The 20,860-nt window shown below is 38.2% G+C and overlaps 1 protein-coding gene across 3 annotated transcripts in view; it reads left to right on the top strand.

Annotated features, from left to right (window-relative positions):
• The window catches only part of ATG10 (autophagy related 10), a 299,393-nt gene extending 289,369 nt beyond the window's left edge, over positions 1 to 10,024 (top strand). For 2 of the 3 annotated variants that reach the window (XM_053587330.1, XM_053587317.1), the window contains 2 exons: positions 7,986 to 8,083; positions 8,686 to 8,820. In XM_053587330.1, coding sequence (XP_053443305.1) covers positions 7,986 to 8,083; positions 8,686 to 8,782 — 195 coding nt within the window. In that variant the 3' untranslated portion in view covers positions 8,783 to 8,820. Of the gene's footprint in view, positions 1 to 7,985; positions 8,084 to 8,685; positions 8,821 to 9,099 lie in introns of those variants that run through there. The other variant, XM_053587322.1, reaches the window with a different exon arrangement.
• Positions 10,025 to 20,860: the final 10,836 nt, after the last annotated feature.

Genomic DNA, 20,860 nt, shown 5'->3' with positions numbered 1-20,860 from the left:
ATAAATCCATACAACATATATGTAGGCAAACAATAAAGATGAGCGCAAAAAGTTCTCTCGTTACAGAGAACAAAGGTAATGAGAGGATCAATAAAAGACGCGTGGCAGGGAATGGCACATTGTAGGCACTCGATAAATATCTGCTCAGCGAATGAAAAGCAGCAGAAACTATAAATTCCCACATATAAAAAGGTCTGAAAGGAAATTTACTAGGCAATGGTTAAAGCTGAGCTGAGCAATTTTGAATTATCCTGCTTTTATTCTTTGCTCTTTTCTGTTACTTTTTGTACTATAATTTTAAGAAAACATATATTTTTTAAAGTAAATAAATAGATTTATTTATGAAAGCCAGGAACTAGCCCACACACGAGCCATGATCGGAGGTGACGCTTTGCCTCTTGCTACCTGGACAGCAACAAGCAAAATCTCTCTGAACCTGTTCTCCAAAGTGGCTGTAATACAGCCTTCCCCAAAGGGATATTGTGGCTGGTGGGTGGCCGTTTAAAGCACTTAGTACAGTGCTTAATAGAGAGACTCAGTGGTCATTTTCCATCCCCTGCTTGAGGGGCAGGATGAGGGAAATACTGCTTTATTCCTAAGGAATGTGCCCAGAGTGGAAGGCAAATTTTATCAGTCTTGAATATGAAACTAGATGAAAGCTTAGTACGTGAAATTATATTTGTGCCCTCCCAGAGAGCCAAGAAAATTAAGAAATGAACCAAGTAACTCATCATATTTATTGCATGTAAGAATGAAGGTATAGTATTATCATTTCCTTGTGATAGTCACATCTAATAGTTCTAAAACCAATTCACAGTACTCATGTCAGACTTATTTTATGAGACATTTAACCATTGCTAAATTAAATTTCATAAGGAAATGTGCCTATATAACTTCTCTGGAGTTACAGAGATAGAAATCTGACCCATCATTTCTATTTTCACAGAAAACCGTTTAGCAGAACTTTGTTCCAGTGGAAGTGTTTATTGAGCTGTAAGCCTATAGCTGCATGTATTTCATCACGGGCATTTTTCTCAGTGCAGATATGCTCAGTTCATTAGTACTGACAGCAGATGGTAGCACTTTCACACGAATTTACCTCCTGAATTGATCTAAAAAATGTCACCAAAAAGATCCTGACAGTTTTGATGTTCTTCCACTTCTGACAAAAGTGTTTTAAAAAAAAATAAGGTGTAGGAGTTTAGATGTTTTTTTCAACTCTAACACATAATTCCTGAACTAACTAAAGACTGCTTTCATCTCTCATTCTGGACGAAGGAAAAAGTAGAAAACACAGATAATCGCTCTTGATAGTATAAGCCTTCAGAAACCTCCATTGCAGAAAAATGGCTTTCGGAGGGTATTATCCAGATCAATCGTTTACACTGATCACATCTTCAAATTATTTGTAAATTCTCTACCCGAATACAAATTGCTGGGCTTGAAGGCTCACCTAATTGAGATTGACAGAAAAAAATAGACTTAGCTCAGGTCACTACTTAACTTTGAATTCTGGAAGTTGTGTAGCATGATCTTATTCTCTGTAAGATTAACCACATTTTTGAACTATAGACCTTTTGTTTTGAGTTAGGCTTAATTCAATTTAAAATTATCAGACAAGAAGATTTAATGTTTGCTAAATGAATGAATGAGAGAATGTACAAATTCTAATCATATTAGGAATAAAGGATTATATATATATATATATATGCATTATTGCATTCTTTATAACTCAAGGCCTTGTATTCAGTAGTCCCATATATGTAGAAACAAGAATTTGTTATTTTAAAAATTAATTTTCTATCTGTATTTGAAAAGTGATTAATGATTTGACTAATTTGCCATAACTAAGAGATACTGATACATTTTCAAAAGTATTAGATGTTGAAGCCTGTATAATTTAACCATGTATTAGTTTATTACAGATATTTTTGACACTTTGCTAGAAGAGTGGTCCTGGTTAACAACATATTTAAAGGAATTATTTCACAAGAAGAAGGAGATTTGGGGTTCCAAATACTCTCAAAAACACCTTTACATCCTAACAGCAGAGGCACAACTTAATGCTGACTTGATTCTCCTAAAATGTAGCAACTTTGTTCAATATGTTTCCATTTCTTCCCCCTTTCTTTATGCTATTGTGTCATGTATATTATATTTATGTATGTTACAAATCAAATAATACAGTGAAATGATTTTTGCTTATATCATCTTATATCTTTTAAAGAAATTAACAAAAAATTCAGTCTTTTATATTCATTATTTATGAGGCTTTTCATTTTTCCTCTGGACTTGAGTTACCTCTGGTTTTATTTCTTGAAGGACTTTCTTTAGTAATATTATAAGGCAAATCTACCAGCAAGAAATTCTCTTCGTTTGTTTCCCTTGAAATATATTAATATTTTCTTCATTTCGGAAGGATGGTTTTGCTGGATATAGAATTCTTGGTTGACAGTTTTGGTGGGGTTCCTCTCTTCCCCTTGTATTTTTAATATGTCATTCTGTTCCCATCTGGACTAATGAGAAGTCAGCCATTATGATATTATTATTCCTCTTTTTTGATGAGTCATTTATCTCTTGCCGCTTTTAAGATTTTCTCCTTATCTTTGCCTGTCATTTAACCATTTAACTATGATATGTCTAGGCATGAATCTCTCTTTGTTTCTACTTAGAGTTTATTGAACTTTTTGGATCTGTAGATTGTTTTTCATTAAAGTTTAGAAAATTTTAGATATTGTTTCTTCAAATATTTTGCCTTTCCCTTTCTTTCCTCTCCTTTGCAGACTCCTACTACATGTATGTAGTACAGGCAATGTTGTCCCATCCATAGGTCTGTGAAGATTATTTTTCTTCATTTATTTTTCTCTTTTCTTCAGATTGAATAGTTTCTGTTCAGATAGGAATACTGATACTGATACAATTACTGATACAAATACTTGATATTTTTTAAATCCGCAATTCTGTCTATTACTAACTCATCTCCTGTTGAGCCCATCTCGGGGTCAGTCTGTATTAAAGTTGCTTCCCCCCTTAGTACTTGTATTATCATACTTTTTGGTTTCTTTGCATGTCTCGTAAGTTTCTTTAAAAACTAGACATTTTGTATAATATAGAGTGGAAATTTAGGATTGTAATTTTTCTCCTGAGGATTGTCTTTTTCTTGCTGCTGTTGTTTTGATTATTTGTTTTAATAACTTCCCTAGGCTTTATCTGCATAATTTTCTCCTATGTAAGTGTGGCCACGGATATCTCTACTATTTTTTTATTCTTATTTTTATTTTTTAACCTACCTTTCTCAAGGGTTTTCACCTATGTCTGCATAGCTTTTAGGTGAGCCAATAATTGAACAGAGGTATTATTGGACAGCGGAAAATACCTCAAGCCTGTGAAGCTTCCTTCTCTTGTTTATAGACATATGTGTGGTTTGGGAACTCAAAATTCAGGCATTATTTAAGTTGACTTCAGCTTTTACTTCCCATCACATCTTCCCTGCTCATCCCTTTCCCATCAACCAGGGATACCTGGAGAACTTACCTAGAGCTTCTGTGACTATCTCATTTTCAGAATCTCCGCATGAAACTTCTGGCTGGCGTGCTGCTTGCCTCAATTGGGACCTCAACCTCTGGCAGGCAGAGCTGTGTTATTTTTTTCCTTTTCATTTAGTACCTGTTTTGCTATTTTTATTGGCAGTGCTGTTTAGCAGTAGCTTTCACTGTCAGCCCCTCTGGCATTACAAGTATTGGTTCTTACAGCCAGCCCTGCTCTGGTAAAACTTCACTGTTGATGGGACCTGGGAGTGGGGTGGGGATTGGAGTTCGGGGTGGGGGGATATGGAAGTATTTCTAGGCAAGAAGGCTGCAGATTCTCTTGGTTTCTAACTTGAAGTTCTAGCAGCATATCATAAATTAAACACGTCTCAGAGGTTTATTTGCCCTTGGTTGGTTTCCAGAGCCCAGAAATGCTTTGTTTTTGACAATTTTGTTCAGTTTTATACTTAGTTTCTGGGGAGAGGATTTGTCGACCTCTTCATTCTGCCACAGCTGGAAGTCCACTCCTGCTATTTATAGAAGAAATCTTTCTTAAAAGATTACATAAGTATATTTTATAATCCCTATTTTAAGCTAATCAACACATCATAGATTGATCCTTTTAAACCAAAAGCATTTTACCAAAACAATGTAATTTTAATTCTAAAAATCCAATTTAAATTTAAATGTGTGGTTCTTAAAGACCATCATTTTTAATATAAACATAAGGTCTCAATATAGTAAAGGATAAAGTTTTTTTTCAGATGCCTAAATCTGCATTAGAGAAATACTCATGCTATTCTAAGAGCTCTCCTAGGGCATGAAAGTCTCAATTCTTTTAAAAAGTATTCCACATGAGCATCACCATGCATTTTATTTTATTGGAATATAACCCCAAATGCTAATATCACTGTTTTTATGTTGTTTGAGGAAAAATGAATATTAAAATATGGTAGATTACTGAAGTGTTTTTGAAGTGCCTAAGCTTTTATTTTAATTTAAATTCATTTAAATTATTTTCCACTGATTTGGCTTTAAACCTGAATACAAATATATTGATAGTTCTAGTTGTCAGATAGACCTAGACCTTTTACTAATTCAGACATCTCTTCCCTTCAATTATAATCAGTTGTAAAATATTTCTAAGCATTTAAACACTAATCAGTGATGTTCTTAATATGCTATAAAATCTAGAGGAACTTTCTGCTTTTAGATTTTGATAGTGGATTTTATTATAGGATATTGTAAGATCATGTTCTGAATGTCTTGCTGTTACCTTGTCTGTTTAGACATCAGTAGGTTGAACATTAATAGCCAACTAAGTATTTGCTGTGTGTCAGGCACTGTCCAATGTACTTTTCTGGTACTGTCTCATTGACACATCACAATCAATCCATGAGGCTGATGCTATCCTTAGCCCCAGATGAGGAAACAGAGACATAAAATGACTGAATGGTTTTCCCAAAAGCTCACAACTGGCTAAACAATGGGACAGGACTTGACCCCAAACAGTGATGCATGCTCTTACCCATTTGCTCAGTGGGATGAGCAAAAGGTGACTTACAAAATGAAGTTTAAGTCTTTACTTAGCAACATCAAATGAGCAGCTACAGCATGACATGGTCTTAAGTCTGCTTTGAGAAAATGGTCCCTGAACTCTAAGTGTGTATGTACCTCTTGGGTATGAGACACCAAAAGGTGAGTGAGTTTGGAAGAGAGTGGAGGCTCTGAGATTGCACTGATCCCTCTCATTACGAATGTTTCCATTCTATGCAGCATTAGAAGCCTGGGTTTCATTTTATTAAAGAAGGTAACACATCTTTACATCACTAACATTGGGTTATAGCTCTATATTCCTTCCACTGGTAGCTACCCTGTTTCCCTGAAAACAAGACATCCTCCAAAAATAAGACCTACTTACAGGAAAGATAAGACGTCCCCTGAAAATAAGACCTAGCGCATCTTTGGGAGCACACCTTAAAATAAGACACTGTCTTATTTTTGGGGAAACAGGGTATGTACATTATCCAAAAAGAACTTAGACTACATTTAAATTTTTTTCACATTTTCCCTGCACATTTCCTATGCTTGTTTCCCCTTGGGGTCTTCTGCCTCAACATTCTGTCCCCAGAAATCTTCATGGTTGGTTTTTTTCTTGTTATTCTGATCTCTGATTAAATATCACCTGTCTTGGTCCTGTCTGGCTGCTATAGCAAAAGGGCCACAAACTGGTAGGCTAAAACGACAACTATTTCTTACAGTTCTGAAGATTGTGTAATCCAAGGTCAGGATCTGCTGGCAGATCCAGTGTCTGCTGAGGGCCTGGTTCCAGTCTCCTAGATGCTGTTTTCTCACTGTGTCTTTCCTGTGGTGGGCAAAGGGTGAGAAAATCTTTGGGGTGTCTTTTATAAGGGCTTTACCGTTCATAAAGGCTTTACCCCACGACCTAGTGCCTCCAAAGTGCCCCACCTTCTAATACCAGATGGGATTTCAACATATGACTCTGGGGGTGGGGAGTTAAAGACATATTCAGTCCATCATGCCACCTCTTCAGTGAAAGCTAATGTTCTCACCAAAGCTAACGTCACCACCATCCCTCCAGATTCCTGTCACCCTGTTTTGTTTCCTTCCTAGCACTTATTATGATCTGGATTATCTTGTTTGTTTGTTTATTTGCTCTATGTGTTTGTTTATTTGCTCTATGTGTTTATTGGCTGTTTCCTGCTCTAAGATCTAAGGTCCATAGGATCAGAAACTGTTTGTCTTAGTGATGCAATAGTCTCTATATCCATATCTGAACTGTACACTAGTCTCTATAACTGGAACTGTTCCTGGGAGGCACATGAAAGCTGATGATCTATGAATATCTCTTGAATTAATAAATATTAGTTTAAAGCAGACAAGGAAAACCAGACAAGGTTGGACAGGAGAACTTCATGTAGGCACAGCCCATCTGGGTGTGTTGTGGGGCCCAGTTAGGACTGGGAATGAGGGTGGGAAGAGAGCTGGAGAGATGAAAGGAATGCTTGCTAGAAGAGTCAGGTCAGTGGGCAGAGACACTGGAGATGGCACTCAGGGAGAAAAGAAATGGCAGATGGTGCTAAAAATGCCAGATACATACAGCAACCTGCAACTAGTGGGTAAATCCTCCCTCACCCCACCCCCACCCAACCTCCACACGCAGTGTCACCAACACAGTGGAATTGCCCCTCCCGGGTCTTGTGCACTGATGTGTGCACAGACCAAGGGGTGAGGCAGCAGGGACAGCCACATAGTTCTTCCTGTGACCAACTCCGAGTGCAGCTTCTCCTTGGGCTGGCTACAGGAGCAGAAGCCAAGAGAAGAAACTAAGCAGCCCCTAGTCTAAAGCCAGCCTAGAAATCTGTTATATTTGGCCTACCCATGTTTAAAAAAAATGAACCAACATTTACATTTAGGAGGTTTTACAATAACTTTGGGCCTTCTAGGTTATTTTCGCAAGTGGGCGGGTCTGGTGTGCTGAACTTGCACTCCCATGTGGCACAGTTGACTGGAGCAGAGTAGCAGGCAGGGCTGCAGATGGGCCCCCTCCAATTTCCCATGGTCCCCTTCACCTGCTGGTGTATTTAACTGACATTAACCCCTTAGCTCACCTTCCTGGTCTTCGAGTTTATAGTTTCTGGCATAATGGTTAATTCACAATGTAAATAATCAATAATGTATCATTGATTATTGCTTTTGTGTTGGAAGAGTTTGACACATTACCTAGAAACCTGCTCTGGCTCCCTATTGCTTGCTGAGTGACATCCCCATCCCTAATCTGGGAGCAGTCTGACCTATACCTTCCATCCAGTCACTCCCTTAAAGGGAGTGGAGTTATGTTATAGGAGCTCTTAACTTTTAGAAATGGCCCTAGAGCATTGAGAAAGACAGAAGGAGAGAAACAGGCAAAAAGAGAAACTTGGGGAGAGAGAGACAGTAGAATAACACTGTGCCCCACCCTTTCTACTCACTGAACATGTCCCTATTGGTCCTAGACACATTATGCCTGAAACAACATGTTGACAAAATTTGTGTAAAAAAATATGCGAATGATTTTAGTTCCTTTACCATTGACAAAGAGGTGAATGAAGTGCGCTGTTCAGGTGATCAGACTACTGGGCTCTGTGAACATCCTTGAAGGAAAAACTGAATAATACTTACAAGCCAACAGAGGGAATGATAAAATATGTGGTTTGTATCATGTAAGCTAAACTATGCCCCTTACTATACTATACTCAGCTATACTATTAACACTTCATCAGTGAATAGCTCCTGCATGCCAGCTTCTTCTCATGTTCGGATTATAAATTATATTTCAAAATAGACTTACATATTAATTCAATAACTTGGAATTTAAAACAAACATTGATTGTAAAGGAGTAAACCGGATTATTTATTTTGACTTTTTCAATCTTGGACCCACTGTGATTCTTACAGGAGCATCCACTACTCGGGCAGCCCTTTTTTGTACTTCATCCCTGCAAGACGAATGAATTTATGACTCCTATATTAAAGAATTCTCAGAAAATCAGTAGGTAAGAAACACCAGCAAGATGCATTGGCTTCTCTGATTTTAATGGTGTAAATCTTTTTATGTGACTGTAAAAGCTATGCAAAAAAAGGAAATATTCTTGGTAATGATAATAATGGCTAACACTTATTGATCTTTACTGTATGCTAGGTGAGTTTTAGATAGATTAACACATTGGATTTTTATAACACCCTATGTGCTAAGTATCATGATTTCACCTGGTTTACAGAAGAGGAAGCTAAAGCACAGAGGAGTTGAGTGACTCGGCCAAGGTCACACAGCTGGTTAAGTGGTGGAACTGGGATTGGAATCCAGGCACCTTTACCTCATTGCCTTACTAAAGGCCATGTAATTCACGGGTGAAATCAGAATCATCAGGGGAAGTCAGGAGCCGCAGTGCCTTACTTCACTTTCACCTGCCTTAGTGAATGACGCTCACAGTCTCTCTGGGCAGGGAGGGGCCCGGCATTCAGAAACGATGGGGCTCCAAGTGGTGGGCACACGTCTTTAAAGAAAGCCTCGTTTCTGATATTGTTGATTTTCGACCATTTATCCAAAGACTACAGTGGAAACACTCGCATGGCCTGTTTTTCACTTGTTTCACAGGCACGTCAACTATATCACATCGTGGCTGAGCATCATAGGGCCAGTCGTTGGGCTGAATCTACCTCTGAGTTATGCTGAAGCCACTTTGTCAGGGTGAATGAAATGTGGACTGACAAAGGTAAAAAGCAAAGCCTGGATTTAATGTTTTGTTGTTAGACCCATCCTTGCTGCCCCTCCCCCCTTGTCAGATGCAAAATTTGCTTTGCTCTTTAGTGAGCTGAAACCTTACTTGTTTATTAGTTTCCAACAAGTGCCCTACCCGATCATTTAGGAAGCTTTTGACTTTGCGGTAAGTAGTACTCACCCAATTACAGGAGTGGATGGCTTCATTCTAGAATTGATATTCTTGAGATAAGTCTTACTGTGCAATTAACCTTTTATTCTTTTGGCTTTTGTTTTCTTCTTCTTCTTCAGATTCTCCTTTTGAGATTAGAAATTGCAACATGAAGAGTGCCAAAAGTTTCTCTGGCCAGCTATTTTAATAAGACCAATATTATGCCATATTTCATCTCACCAGGATTTGACATGGATTGTTTTTCCCTCAGAAGCAAATGTCTGCAACAACTAATATTTGATATACAATGTACTGAACGTTTAGAAAAAATACTTCAAAGATACAACTTACTATAAATAGCAAAAAAAAATGAACCTAATTCAGTAATACTAGAAATACTGACATCATTGGGGCACTAATGGTCATTTTTTTTCTAGGCCAAGAACTTCCCTTCCCTTTTTGATATTGAGATTGAGAAATGGATTTATGTATTCTTTTTAATGTAAGATGTATGAAAATTAAAATACAGGATTTACACATCCATGAAATTAGTGATATAAATATGATCAATCTTATTCTCCCACAATCAAACTCAGGAATGATAGATTATTTCGATTTTATTCCAAATGTGTGTGTGCGTGTGCATGTGTGTGGGTATGTGCAAATAGATAATACAGAATAAGGAAAATACAATAAATATTTTATTGTGAGGTAGTGTGTTTTAACAAGCAAAGTATGGCATAGTAACTAGATAGGAAATATTTAAACATTAACAATTATTTTTACATATAGTAACTAAACAATAGTCATTGTGTCACTCTTCTTGTCAAACTCACAAATGGCTCTACTCTAATATAAGAGGGATCTTGAGCAATTCTTCACATCTGCGAGACTTACTTTCTTCATCTTTAATTTGGGAATAACAAGCTAATTCATAGGGTTTCTGTGAGAACAACATGTGATTGTTAATGCATGGGAAAATATTCAAAGTATTATACAAATATTCCTTAAATGGTCACCTTGTCTGCGATTGTTATTTGCTCAATCTGTAAAGAAGTGTTAGTAACCAGTATTTTTTTATTTTAATTTTTATTTTTATATATACATGTTAATTAAGTTTCCTTTTTTTGCCCTCACAAAATTAAAAAGACTTCAAATTTAATAACAATAACAATGTTTAAGATAAGGATTAGAAACAAAAACCTTGTAAAGAACAAATGAACATGAATACATTCAGAAGAGGAATCAGACAATTGCTGCATTGAAATATGCAGCAATGATAATAATAATAATAATGCAAAGAAAGTAACATTCACATTAGCAAATAAGAGTATGTCTATTGTAGAATGCTTTGACTCTGAGATTCAGTATGGAGTCATCAGTTAACTTCTTATTTTTTTTAAGTATCAAAAAATAGACAACTAATATTTATAAATAAAAGATAATTTCAAAAAACAGATCATGCTAAATCTTATAGACAGTAGAAAAAGAAGAAGTACATCAAAATCATTCTACTTGATCTGGGTACACCTGATATTAAAGTTGGAGAAAATATATTATTATAAAGGAGAAATTACAAACATATGTCACTTATAAATGAGGATACAATATCCTAAACAACGTATTAACATGTTGAGTTAAAAATTAATGTTTAAGTAATATACTTTGGTCAAAATTAAAACCAACTTATGTGAAAATTAGTCACCATTTTATTTTCTTTTTTATTTTTCTCCTTTTCCTCTCCCTCAGCCCTTCCCTCCTTCTCTGTCTGCTCTCCCCTTTCCCCATTCCCCACCATGTCATTAATTGTCATTGTCTTCAAATCAAAATTGAGTACATAGGATTCATACTTCTCCATTCCTGTGATGCTTCACTAAGAATAATGTGTTCCACCTCCATCCAGGTTAGTACAAATGCTGAAAAATCTCCGTTTTTTAATGACTGAATAATATTCCATTGTATACATATACCACAGCTTACCAATCCATTCCTGGGTTGAAGGACATTTATGTTGTTTCCATATTTTGGCAATTGTAAATTGCGCTGCGATAAACCGCCTAGTACAGGTGTTTTTATAATAAAAGGCTTTTTTTTCCTTCTGGATAGATGCCCAGTAATGGGATTGCAGGATCAAATGGGAGTCTAGGTTGAGTTCTTTGAGGTTTCTCCATACTTCCTTCCAAAAAGGTTGTATTAGTTTGCAGTCCCACCAGCAGTGTAAAAGTGTTCCTTTGTCTCCACAACCGTGCCAGCATCTGCAGTTTTGAGATTTTGTGATATGGGCCATTCTCGCTGGGGTTAGGTGATATCTCAGGGTGGTTTTAATCTGCATTTCTCTAATAATTAGGGATAAAGAGCATTTTTTCATATAATTGCTGGCCATTCATCAGTCATCTTTGGAGAAGATTCTATTTATCTCTCTTCCCCATTGATGTATGGGATTGTTGGTTTTTTTCTTGTGAATTAATTGAAGTTCTGTATAGATTCTGGTTATTAAGTGTTTGATTCAAAATATGCAAATATCGGATATTGGAGACAAGATGGCTGACTGAAGCCAGCTTTCCACAGAGGCTCCAGTTCAGAAGGAGAGTTAAAGGACAAAAATTCAGCAAGTAACCTGGTGGATTTGAGCTGCACTAAGAGAGAAGGTTGTAGAACGCACGTCAACCCCGCTGAGGCGAGCTGCGACCACAAGGATACAAACAAAAGGTACAAAATCCATCACTAAGCAGATGGGAGTCCCCTCCCCCATGAGAATGGCTCAGAGTGCCCCACAAACAACCGGGCAGAGTTCAAAGGTCCTCCCACTACACTCCATGGGAGAGACCCTCTAAAAACTGGACCTACCTCCCCTACTGGGGTGACACGGCGTCCTCCTGCCAGGCATAAAACTGTATATGGTCTCTACCTGGAATTCTGAGCTCCCAGCGCTCTCCTTCCCTCACACTGGGGTCTGGAGGCCAGTCCCAGTTGGTAGGCGGAGAGGGGACTGCACCAGAGTGGCAGTTCCCTGAGGCACAGTGCGACAGCCATCTTTTGGTGATAATACGGCCAGGCATAAAACTGTGTAAAGCTGTGTGTGTTCTCTGCCCGCAACCCCAGGCTTCCAGCGTTTTCCGTGCTCCCCTCTGCTCTCGCTCTAAGGTCTGGAGGCCTGTCCCCCAGGGGTCCAGACTCTTGGGCGATTGCTCGAGGGGTGTAGACAGTGCTGGGCTGCAGCCTGTCGGTGCAGACTCTGGGGTATGGAGCTGAGAGAGGACGACTGGCCAGAGGGGAGCTACACCGCCTGAGCCATAAGGCAGCAGCCCTCTTTTGCTAGCAATAGGGCTCACTACAGAATATTCTGAAGCCACACCCCGTGTCTCCCTGGGCAACCAGAGACTCTGAGTTTGCCTGAGGCAACATAAACTTGCAAACCAGGGAAACTCCCAGGGTGGGGCTGACCCAGAGGTCCGCTTTACTAAACCTAAGATGCACCTGGCCCTCTGGGGATCGTCAGCCTATAGACAATACAAGAGCAAAGACAAGCTGATTTGGAACTCAATTCAGCTTCTCTTCTGCAGGGGAAACGCAGAGTTGTTCTGTTCTGTTCTGTCAGTAACATTAATCAGGGGTGAGACTGGACCTGAGTGAAAACCCCTCAACCTTCATCTAGCGCCCAAGGTTGTCAGGCCTCACCTCCTCCTGCTGGAGAGAGGCAGAGCGCAGTGGCCTGGCAGACTTCCTTGTGATTCAGGCAGGTACAAACTCCTGGAGTACCGATTCACTACAGGCAACTGGGTCAGCCAACTGCAGGGCTATCAGTGACTGGGTGTGAAGTGGTGCAAGGTGGGGAAGGAGGCAGCAACCTTCCCAGACTGATTTATAGGCTGGGTGGCTTCTCCTGACTCCACGTAGCACTGGAGCAAGCCACAACAGAGTAGTCACCAGACCCCTGTGATCCACTTCCCAGAGACCTCTTAAACTCTCTCACCCGAGACAGGTGCAGACTGAGACAATTGATTTGGACATTTTTGAACTGAACCAATCACCTGAGGACAAATCAGGTGGTGCCCTAGGTGCACAGTGGTAGGAAGGTTTGATTTTTCTTTTCCAATTGTTTGCCGGGGGTGGTGGTGGGGTGACTTAATTGCTGATATTTCTCCACAGCTGAGACTTCAATCCAAAGTATCTGTTTCACTAGGGTGGAACAGAAACCAGCTGAAAACAAGGCAGAACCATTTAGCCCCACCACACCAGACAGGGCCCCAGTTTCTCAGGCCACAACACTGTACGGGCCCTCGACAAAGCACCAGGGGAAAAAATCAGAGGGAGTAAAACAACCATGGGGCGGAATCAGCGGAAAAACTCTGGTAACATGAATAACCAGAATAGATCAACCCCCCCCCCAAGGAAAGATATGGCAGATGCAATTGAAGATCCCATTCATAAACAACTGGCTGAGATGTCAGAAATCGAATTCAGAATTTGGATTGCAGACAAGATTAACAAAGTGGAATTAGGAATTCGAGGAGAAATTCAAAAGTTGTCTCAAGAATTTAACGAATTTAAAGACAAAACCACCAAAGACTTACACACTGAAGCAAGAATTTGCAGCCCTCAAAGATATGAAAAATACAGTAGAATCCCTCAGCAACAGAATGGAGCAAGCAGAAGAAAGGATTTCTGACATCGAAGATAAAGCCTTTGAATGCTCCCAAACTCTCAAAGAGGAAGAGAAATGGAGAGCAAAAACGGATCACTCACTCAGAGAGCTCTGGGATAATTTGAAGAAGGCAAAGATCCGAATCATAGGAGTTCCAGAAACAGATGAAGTGGCCTCGCTGGGCACAGAGGCCCTTCTGCATGAAATTATGAAAGAGAATTTTCCAGACATGCCTAGAGATTCTGAAATTCAGATAGCAGACAGCTTCAGAACCCCAGCACGACTCAACCCCAATAAGACATCCCCAAGGCATATCATAATTAACTTCACTAAAGTTAATATGAAGGAGAAAATCCTCAAAGCTGCCAGGAGAAAGAAAACCATTACCTTCAAAGGCAAGAATACTAGAATGACTGCACATCTTTCTGCTGAAACTTTTCAAGCCAGAAGAGGGTGGTCACCGACTTTTAATCTCCTAAAGCAAAATAACTTTCAACCCCGGATCTTGTATCCAGCTAAACTGAGTTTCATTTATGATGGAGAAATTAAATACTTCAATGACATTCATATGTTGAAGAAATTTGCCATAACCAAACCAGCTCTTCAGAATATTCTCAGACCTATCCTCCATAATGACCAACCCAATCCTATACCACAAAAGTAAACTCACTCAGAAACTTCGGATCAAACTCCAATTTCCACACTGGAGAAAGGATTAAAAATGGCTGCTGGACTTTTGAAAAACTCGATACCCAAAACTTCACCAGACTTATCAATATTCTCCATTAATGTGAACGGCTTAAACTGTCCTCTAAAGAGGCATAGGTTAGCTGACTGGATACAAAAACTCAGGCCAGATATCTGTTGCATACAAGAGTCACATCTTAACCTAAAAGACAAATACAGACTTAGGGTGAAAGGATGGTCATCCATATTTCAGGCAAATGGTAATCAGAAAAAAGCAGGTGTTGCAATTTTATTTGCAGATACAATAGGCTTTAAACCAACAAAAGTAAGGAAGGACAAGAACGGTCACTTCATATTTGTTAAGGGTAATACTCACTATGATGAGATCTCAATTATTAATATCTATGCACCCAACCAGAATGCACCTCAATTTATAAGAGAAACTCTAACAGACATGAGCAACTTGATTTCCTCCAGCTCCATCATCGTCGGAGATTTCAACACTCCTTTGGCAGTGTTGGATCGATCCTCCAACAAGAAGCTGAGCAAAGAAATCTTAGATTTAAACCTAACCATCCAACATTTGGATTTAGCAGACATCTACGGAACATTTCATCCCAACAAAACTGAATACACATACTTCTCATCAGCCCATGGAACTTACTCCAAAATCGATCACATCTTAGGTCACAAGTCTAACCTCAGTAAATTTAGAGGAGTAGAAATTATTCCATGCATCTTCTCGGACCACCATGGAATAAAACTTGAGCTGAGTAACAATAGGAATCTGCATACTCATACAAAAACATGGAAGTTAAATAACCTTATGCTGAATGATAGCTGGGTCAGAGATGAGATTAAGAAAGAAATCACCAATTTTTTGGAACAAAACAACAATGAAGACACGAACTATCAGAACCTCTGGGACACCGCAAAGGCAGTTCTAAGAGGGAAATTTATAGCACTGCAAGCCTTCCTCAAGAGAACGGAAAGAGAGGAAGTTAACAACTTAATGGGACATCTCAAGCAACTGGAAAAGGAAGAACATTCCAACCCCAAACCCAGTAGAAGAAAAGAAATAACCAAAATTAGAGCAGAATTAAATGAAATTGAAAACAAAAGAAAAATACAACAGATCAATAAATCAAAAAGCTGGTTTTCGAAAGGGTCAATAAAATAGATAAACCTTTGGCCAACCTAATCAGGAAAAAAAGAGTAAAATCTCTAATCTCACCAATCAGAAACAACAAAGACGAAATAACAACAGACTCCTCAGAAACCCAAAAATATTCCTTAATGAATATTACAAGAAACTTTATTCTCAGAAATATGAAAATCTGAAGGAAATTGACCAATACTTGGAAGCACGTCACCTTCCAAGACTTAGCCAGAATCATGTGGAAATGTTGAACAGGCCCATATGAAGTTCAGAAATAGAATCGACCATACAAAACCTCCCTAAAAAGAAAAGCCCAGGACCAGATGGTTTCACGTCTGAATTCTACCAAACCTTTAAAGAGGAATTAGTACCTATATTACTTAACCTGTTCCAAAAGGTAGAAAAAGAAGGAAGACTACCCAACACGTTCTATGAAGCAAACATCACCCTGATCCCCAAACCAGGGAAAGACCCAACAAGACAAGAAAATTATAGACTGATATCACTAATGAATATAGATGCAAAAATATTCAACAAGATCCTAACAAACAGAATCCAGCAACACATCAAACAAATTATACATCATGACCAAGTCAATTTTATCCCAGGATCTCAAGGCTGGTTCAATATACGTAAATCTATAAATGTAATCCAGCACATAAACAAATTAAAAAACAAAGACCATATGATTCCCTCAATCGATGCAGAAAAAGCTTTTGATAATATCCAGCATCCCTTCATGATCAGAACACTTAAGAAAATCGGTATAGAAGGGACATTTCTTAAACTGATAGAGACCATCTACAGCAAACCCACAGCCAATATCATATTGAATGGAGTTAAATTGGAATCATTTCCACTCAGATCAGGAACCAGACAAGGCTGCCCATTGTCTCCATTGCTCTTTAACATTGTAATGGAAGTTTTAGCCACTGCAATTAGGGAAGAAAAGGTGATGAAGGGTATCCATATAGGGTCAGAAGAGATCAAACTTTCACTCTTCGCGGATGATATGATAGTATATCTGGAAAACACTAGGGACTCTACTACAAAACTCTTAGAAGTGATCAAGGAATACAGCAGCGTCTCAGGTTACAAAATCAACATTCATAAATCGGTAGCCTTTATATATACCAACAACAGTCAAGTTGAAAAAACAGTTAAGGACTCTATCCCATTCACAATAGTGCCAAAGAAGATGAAATATTTGGGAATTTATCTAACAAAGGACGTGAAAGATCTCTATAAAGAGAACTATGAAACTCTAAGAAAAGAAATAGCTGAAAATATTAACAAATGGAAAAACATACGATGCTCATGGCTGGGAAGAATCAACATAGTTAAAATGTCTATACTACCTAAAGCAATATATAATTTCAATGCAATCCCTATTAAAGGTCCACTGTCATACTTTAAAGATCTGGCAAAAACAATACTTCGTTTTATATGGAATCAGAAAAAACCTCGAATAGTGAAGACATTACTCAGAAATAAAAACAAAGCAGGAGGAATTACGCTACCAGACCTCAGACTATACTACAAATCAATAGTGATCAAAACAGCATGGTAATGGCACAAAAACAGAGAGGTAGATGTCTGGAATAGAATAGAGAATCAAGAGATGAATCCAGCTACTTACCCTTATTTAATCTTTGACAAGCCAATTAAAAACATTCAGTGGGAAAAAGATTCCCTATTTAACAAATGGTGCTGGGTGAACTGGCTGGCAACCTGTAAAAGACTGAAAGTGGACCCACACCTTTCACCATTAACTAAGATAGACTCTCACTGGATCAAAGATTTAAACTTAAGACATGAAACTATAAAAATACTAGAGGAGAGTGCAGGGAAAACCCTTGAAGAAATCGGGATGGGGGAGTATTTTATGAGGAGGACCCCCCGGGCAATTGAAGCAGCTTCAAAAATACACTACTGGGACTTGATCAATCTAAAAAGCTTCTGCACAGCCAAGAACACAGTAAGTAAAGCAAGCAAACAGCCCTCAGAATGGGAGAAGATATTTGCAGGTTATGTCTCCGACAAAGGTTTAATAACCAGAATCCACAGAGAACTCAAACGCATTAGCAAGAATAGAACAAGGGATCCTATCACAGGCTGGGCAAGGGATTTGAAGAGAAACTTCTCTGAAGAAGACAGGCGTGCGGCCTTCAGACATATGAAAAAATGCTCATCATCTTTAATGATCAGAGAAATGCAAATCAAAACTACTTTGAGATACCATCTAACTCCAGTGAGACTAGCCTATATTACACAATCCCAAGACCAGAGATGTTGGCATGGATGTGGAGAAAAGGGAACACTTTTGCACTGCTGGTGGGAATGCAAATTAATACATTCCTTTTGGAAAGAGATATGGAGAACACTTAGAGATCTAAAAATAGATCTACCATTCAATCCTGTAATCCCTCTACTGGGCATATACCCAGAAGACCAAAAATCACGTCATAACAAAGATATTTGTACCAGAATGTTTATTGCAGCCCAATTCATAATTGCTAAGTCATGGAAGAAGCCCAGGTGCCCATCGATCCACGAATGGATTAATATATTGTGGTATATGTACACCATGGAATATTATGCAGCCTTAAAGAAAGATGGAGACTTTACCTCTTTCATGTTTACATGGATGGAGCTGGAACATATTGTTCTTAGTAAAGTATCTGAAGAATGGAAGAGAAAGTACCCAATGTACTCAGCCCTACTATGAGACTAATTTAGGGTTTTCACATGAAAGCTATAACCCAGTTACAACCTAAGAATAGGGGAATAGGGGGAAAGGGAGGGGGGGGGGGAGGGGGGTAGAGGGAAGGGGATTGGTGGGATTACACCAGCGGTGCATCTTACAAGGGTATATGTGAAACTTGGTAAACGGTCTGTGAAGCTAGTGAATGATGCCCCATGATCATATCAATGTACACAGCTATGATTTAATAAAAAAAAATACAAAATATGCAAATATCCTTTCCCATTGGGTAGGTTGTCTATTTGCTTTGGTTGTTGTCTCCTTGGCTGTACAAAAACTCTTCAATTTAATTAAAGCCTATTTGTTTATTATTGCTATTGTTGCTATTGCCATGGCAGTCTTCCTCATAAAATCTTTCCTCAGGCCAGTATCTTCCAGCGTTTCTCCTATTCTTTCTGTCAGGATTTTTATTGTTTCGTGCTTTAAATTTAAGTCCTTTATCCATCTCGAATCAATTTTTATGAGTGGAGAAAGGTATGGGTCCAGTTTCAGTCTTTTACATGTGGATATCCAATTCTCCCAGCACCATTTATTGAATAGGGAATCTTTTCCCCCTAATCTTTATCAAAGATTAGGTGGCTGTAAGTTGTTGATTTCATTTCCTGGTTTTCTATTTGATTCCAAATGTCTGTGTCTCTATTTTTGTGCCAGTACCATGCTGTCTTGACCACTATAGCCTTGTAATACAGCCTAACATCTGGTATGGTAATACCCCTGGCTTTGTTTTTATTGCTAAGAACTGCCTTAGCAATACGGGTTTATTTCTGGTTCCATACAAAATGCAGAATCATTTTTTGCAAGTCTTCAAAATAGGATGTTGGTATTTTAATAGGGATGGCGTTGAATCGGTAAATTGCTTTGGGAAGTATAGACATTTTAACAATGTTGATTCTTCCCAGCCATGAGCATGGTATGTTCTTCCATTTGTTAAGGTCCTCTGCTATTTCCTTTCTTAAGGTTACATAATTTTCTTTATAAAGGTCCTTCACCTCTTTTGTTAGGTATATTCCTAAGTATTTCATTTTCTTTGGAGGTATGGTGCAGGGAGTTGTGTCTTTAATTAACATCTCATCTTGGCTGTTGTTGGCATATACAAAAGCAACTGACTTGTAGACATTGATTTTATATCCTGAAACATTACTGTATTTTTTAATGACTTCCAAGAGTCTTGTGGTTGAGTCTTTAGGGTTCTCTAAGTATAAGATCATATCATCAGCAAAGAGGGAGAGTTTTACCTCCTCTCCTCCGATTTGATGCCCTTTATTTTCTTGTGTTGCCTAATTGTATTGGCTAGAACTTCCAGCACTGTGTTGAATAGTAATGGTGACAGAGGACAACCTTGTCTGGTTCCAGTTCTAAGAGGAAAAGCTTTCAGTTTGGTTCCATTCAGTAAAATATTAGCTATGGGTTTATCATAAATAGCTTCGATCAGTTTCAGAAATGTGCCACCTATGGCTATACTCCTCAGTGTTCTAATTAGAAAAGGATGCTGGATTTTGTCGAATGCTTTTTCTGCATCTATTGAGAGGATCATATAGTTTTTAATTTTACTTCTGTTGACACGGTGAATAACATTCATAGACTTGCGTATATTAAACCAGCCTTGCATCCCTGGGATGAAACCTACTTGATCATGATGTATGACTTTTTTGATGATAAGCTATAATCTGTTGGCTAAGATTTTGTTGAGAATTTTTGCATCTATATTCATTAGTGAAATTGGTCTGAAATTCTCCTTTTTAGTTGGGTCTTTTCCTGGTTTTCGTATCAGAGTGATATTTGCTTCATAGAATGTGTTGGGGGAAGATTCCTTCCTTCTCAATTTTTTGGAATAATTTCTGAAATATAGGAGTAAGATTTTCTTTGAAGGTTTGATAAAATTCTGGTGTGAAGCCATCTGGACCAGAGCATTTTTTCGTTGGAAGATTTTTTATTGTTTCTTTGATCTCAGTGTTTGAAATTGGTCTGTTCAGATCTATTTCATCTGGGGTAAGTCTAGAGAGAGGGTGTGATCCCAAATATTGATCCATTTCCTTCACATTGTCGAATTTCTGGGCATAAAGTTTCCGGTAGTATTCAGAGATAATCTCTTGTATCTATGTGGCATCAGTTGTTATTTCCCTTTTGTTATTTCTGATTGAGGTTAGTAGAGATTTTACTTTTCTATTTCTAGTTAGTCTGGCCAAAGGTTTATCTATTTTATTTATTTTTTCAAAAAACCAACTCCTTGTTTCATTAATTTTCTGAATGATTCTTTTGTTTTCAATTTCATTAATCTCTGATTTAATTTTGGATATTTCTTTTCTTTTGCTGGGTTTAGGCTTAGATTGTTCTTCTTTTTCCAATTCTGTCAGATGGCTTGTGAGTTTCTTGGTGTGCTCTCTTTCTGTTTTTCGAATGTAGGCTTCTAAAGAGATAAATTTTCTTCTCAGGACTGCTTTTGCTATATCCCATAGGTTTTGATAACTTGCGTCTTCATTGTTGTTATACTCAAGGAAGTTAATTTTTTATTTCTTCCCACACCCAACTGTCATTCAGCATAAGGTTGTTTAAATTCCATACCTTTGTGTGAGGTTGAGCATTTTTGTTGGAGTTGAGTTCCACTTTTAGTGCCTTGTGGTCTGAGAAGATGCAAGGTAGAATTTC

This window comes from Nycticebus coucang, chromosome 1, assembly GCF_027406575.1.
Source record: "Nycticebus coucang isolate mNycCou1 chromosome 1, mNycCou1.pri, whole genome shotgun sequence".
NCBI classification, from domain to species: Eukaryota; Metazoa; Chordata; class Mammalia; order Primates; family Lorisidae; genus Nycticebus; species Nycticebus coucang.
The sequence above is the reverse complement of the archived record's forward strand: the minus strand, read 5'-3'. Positions and strand labels throughout refer to the sequence as shown.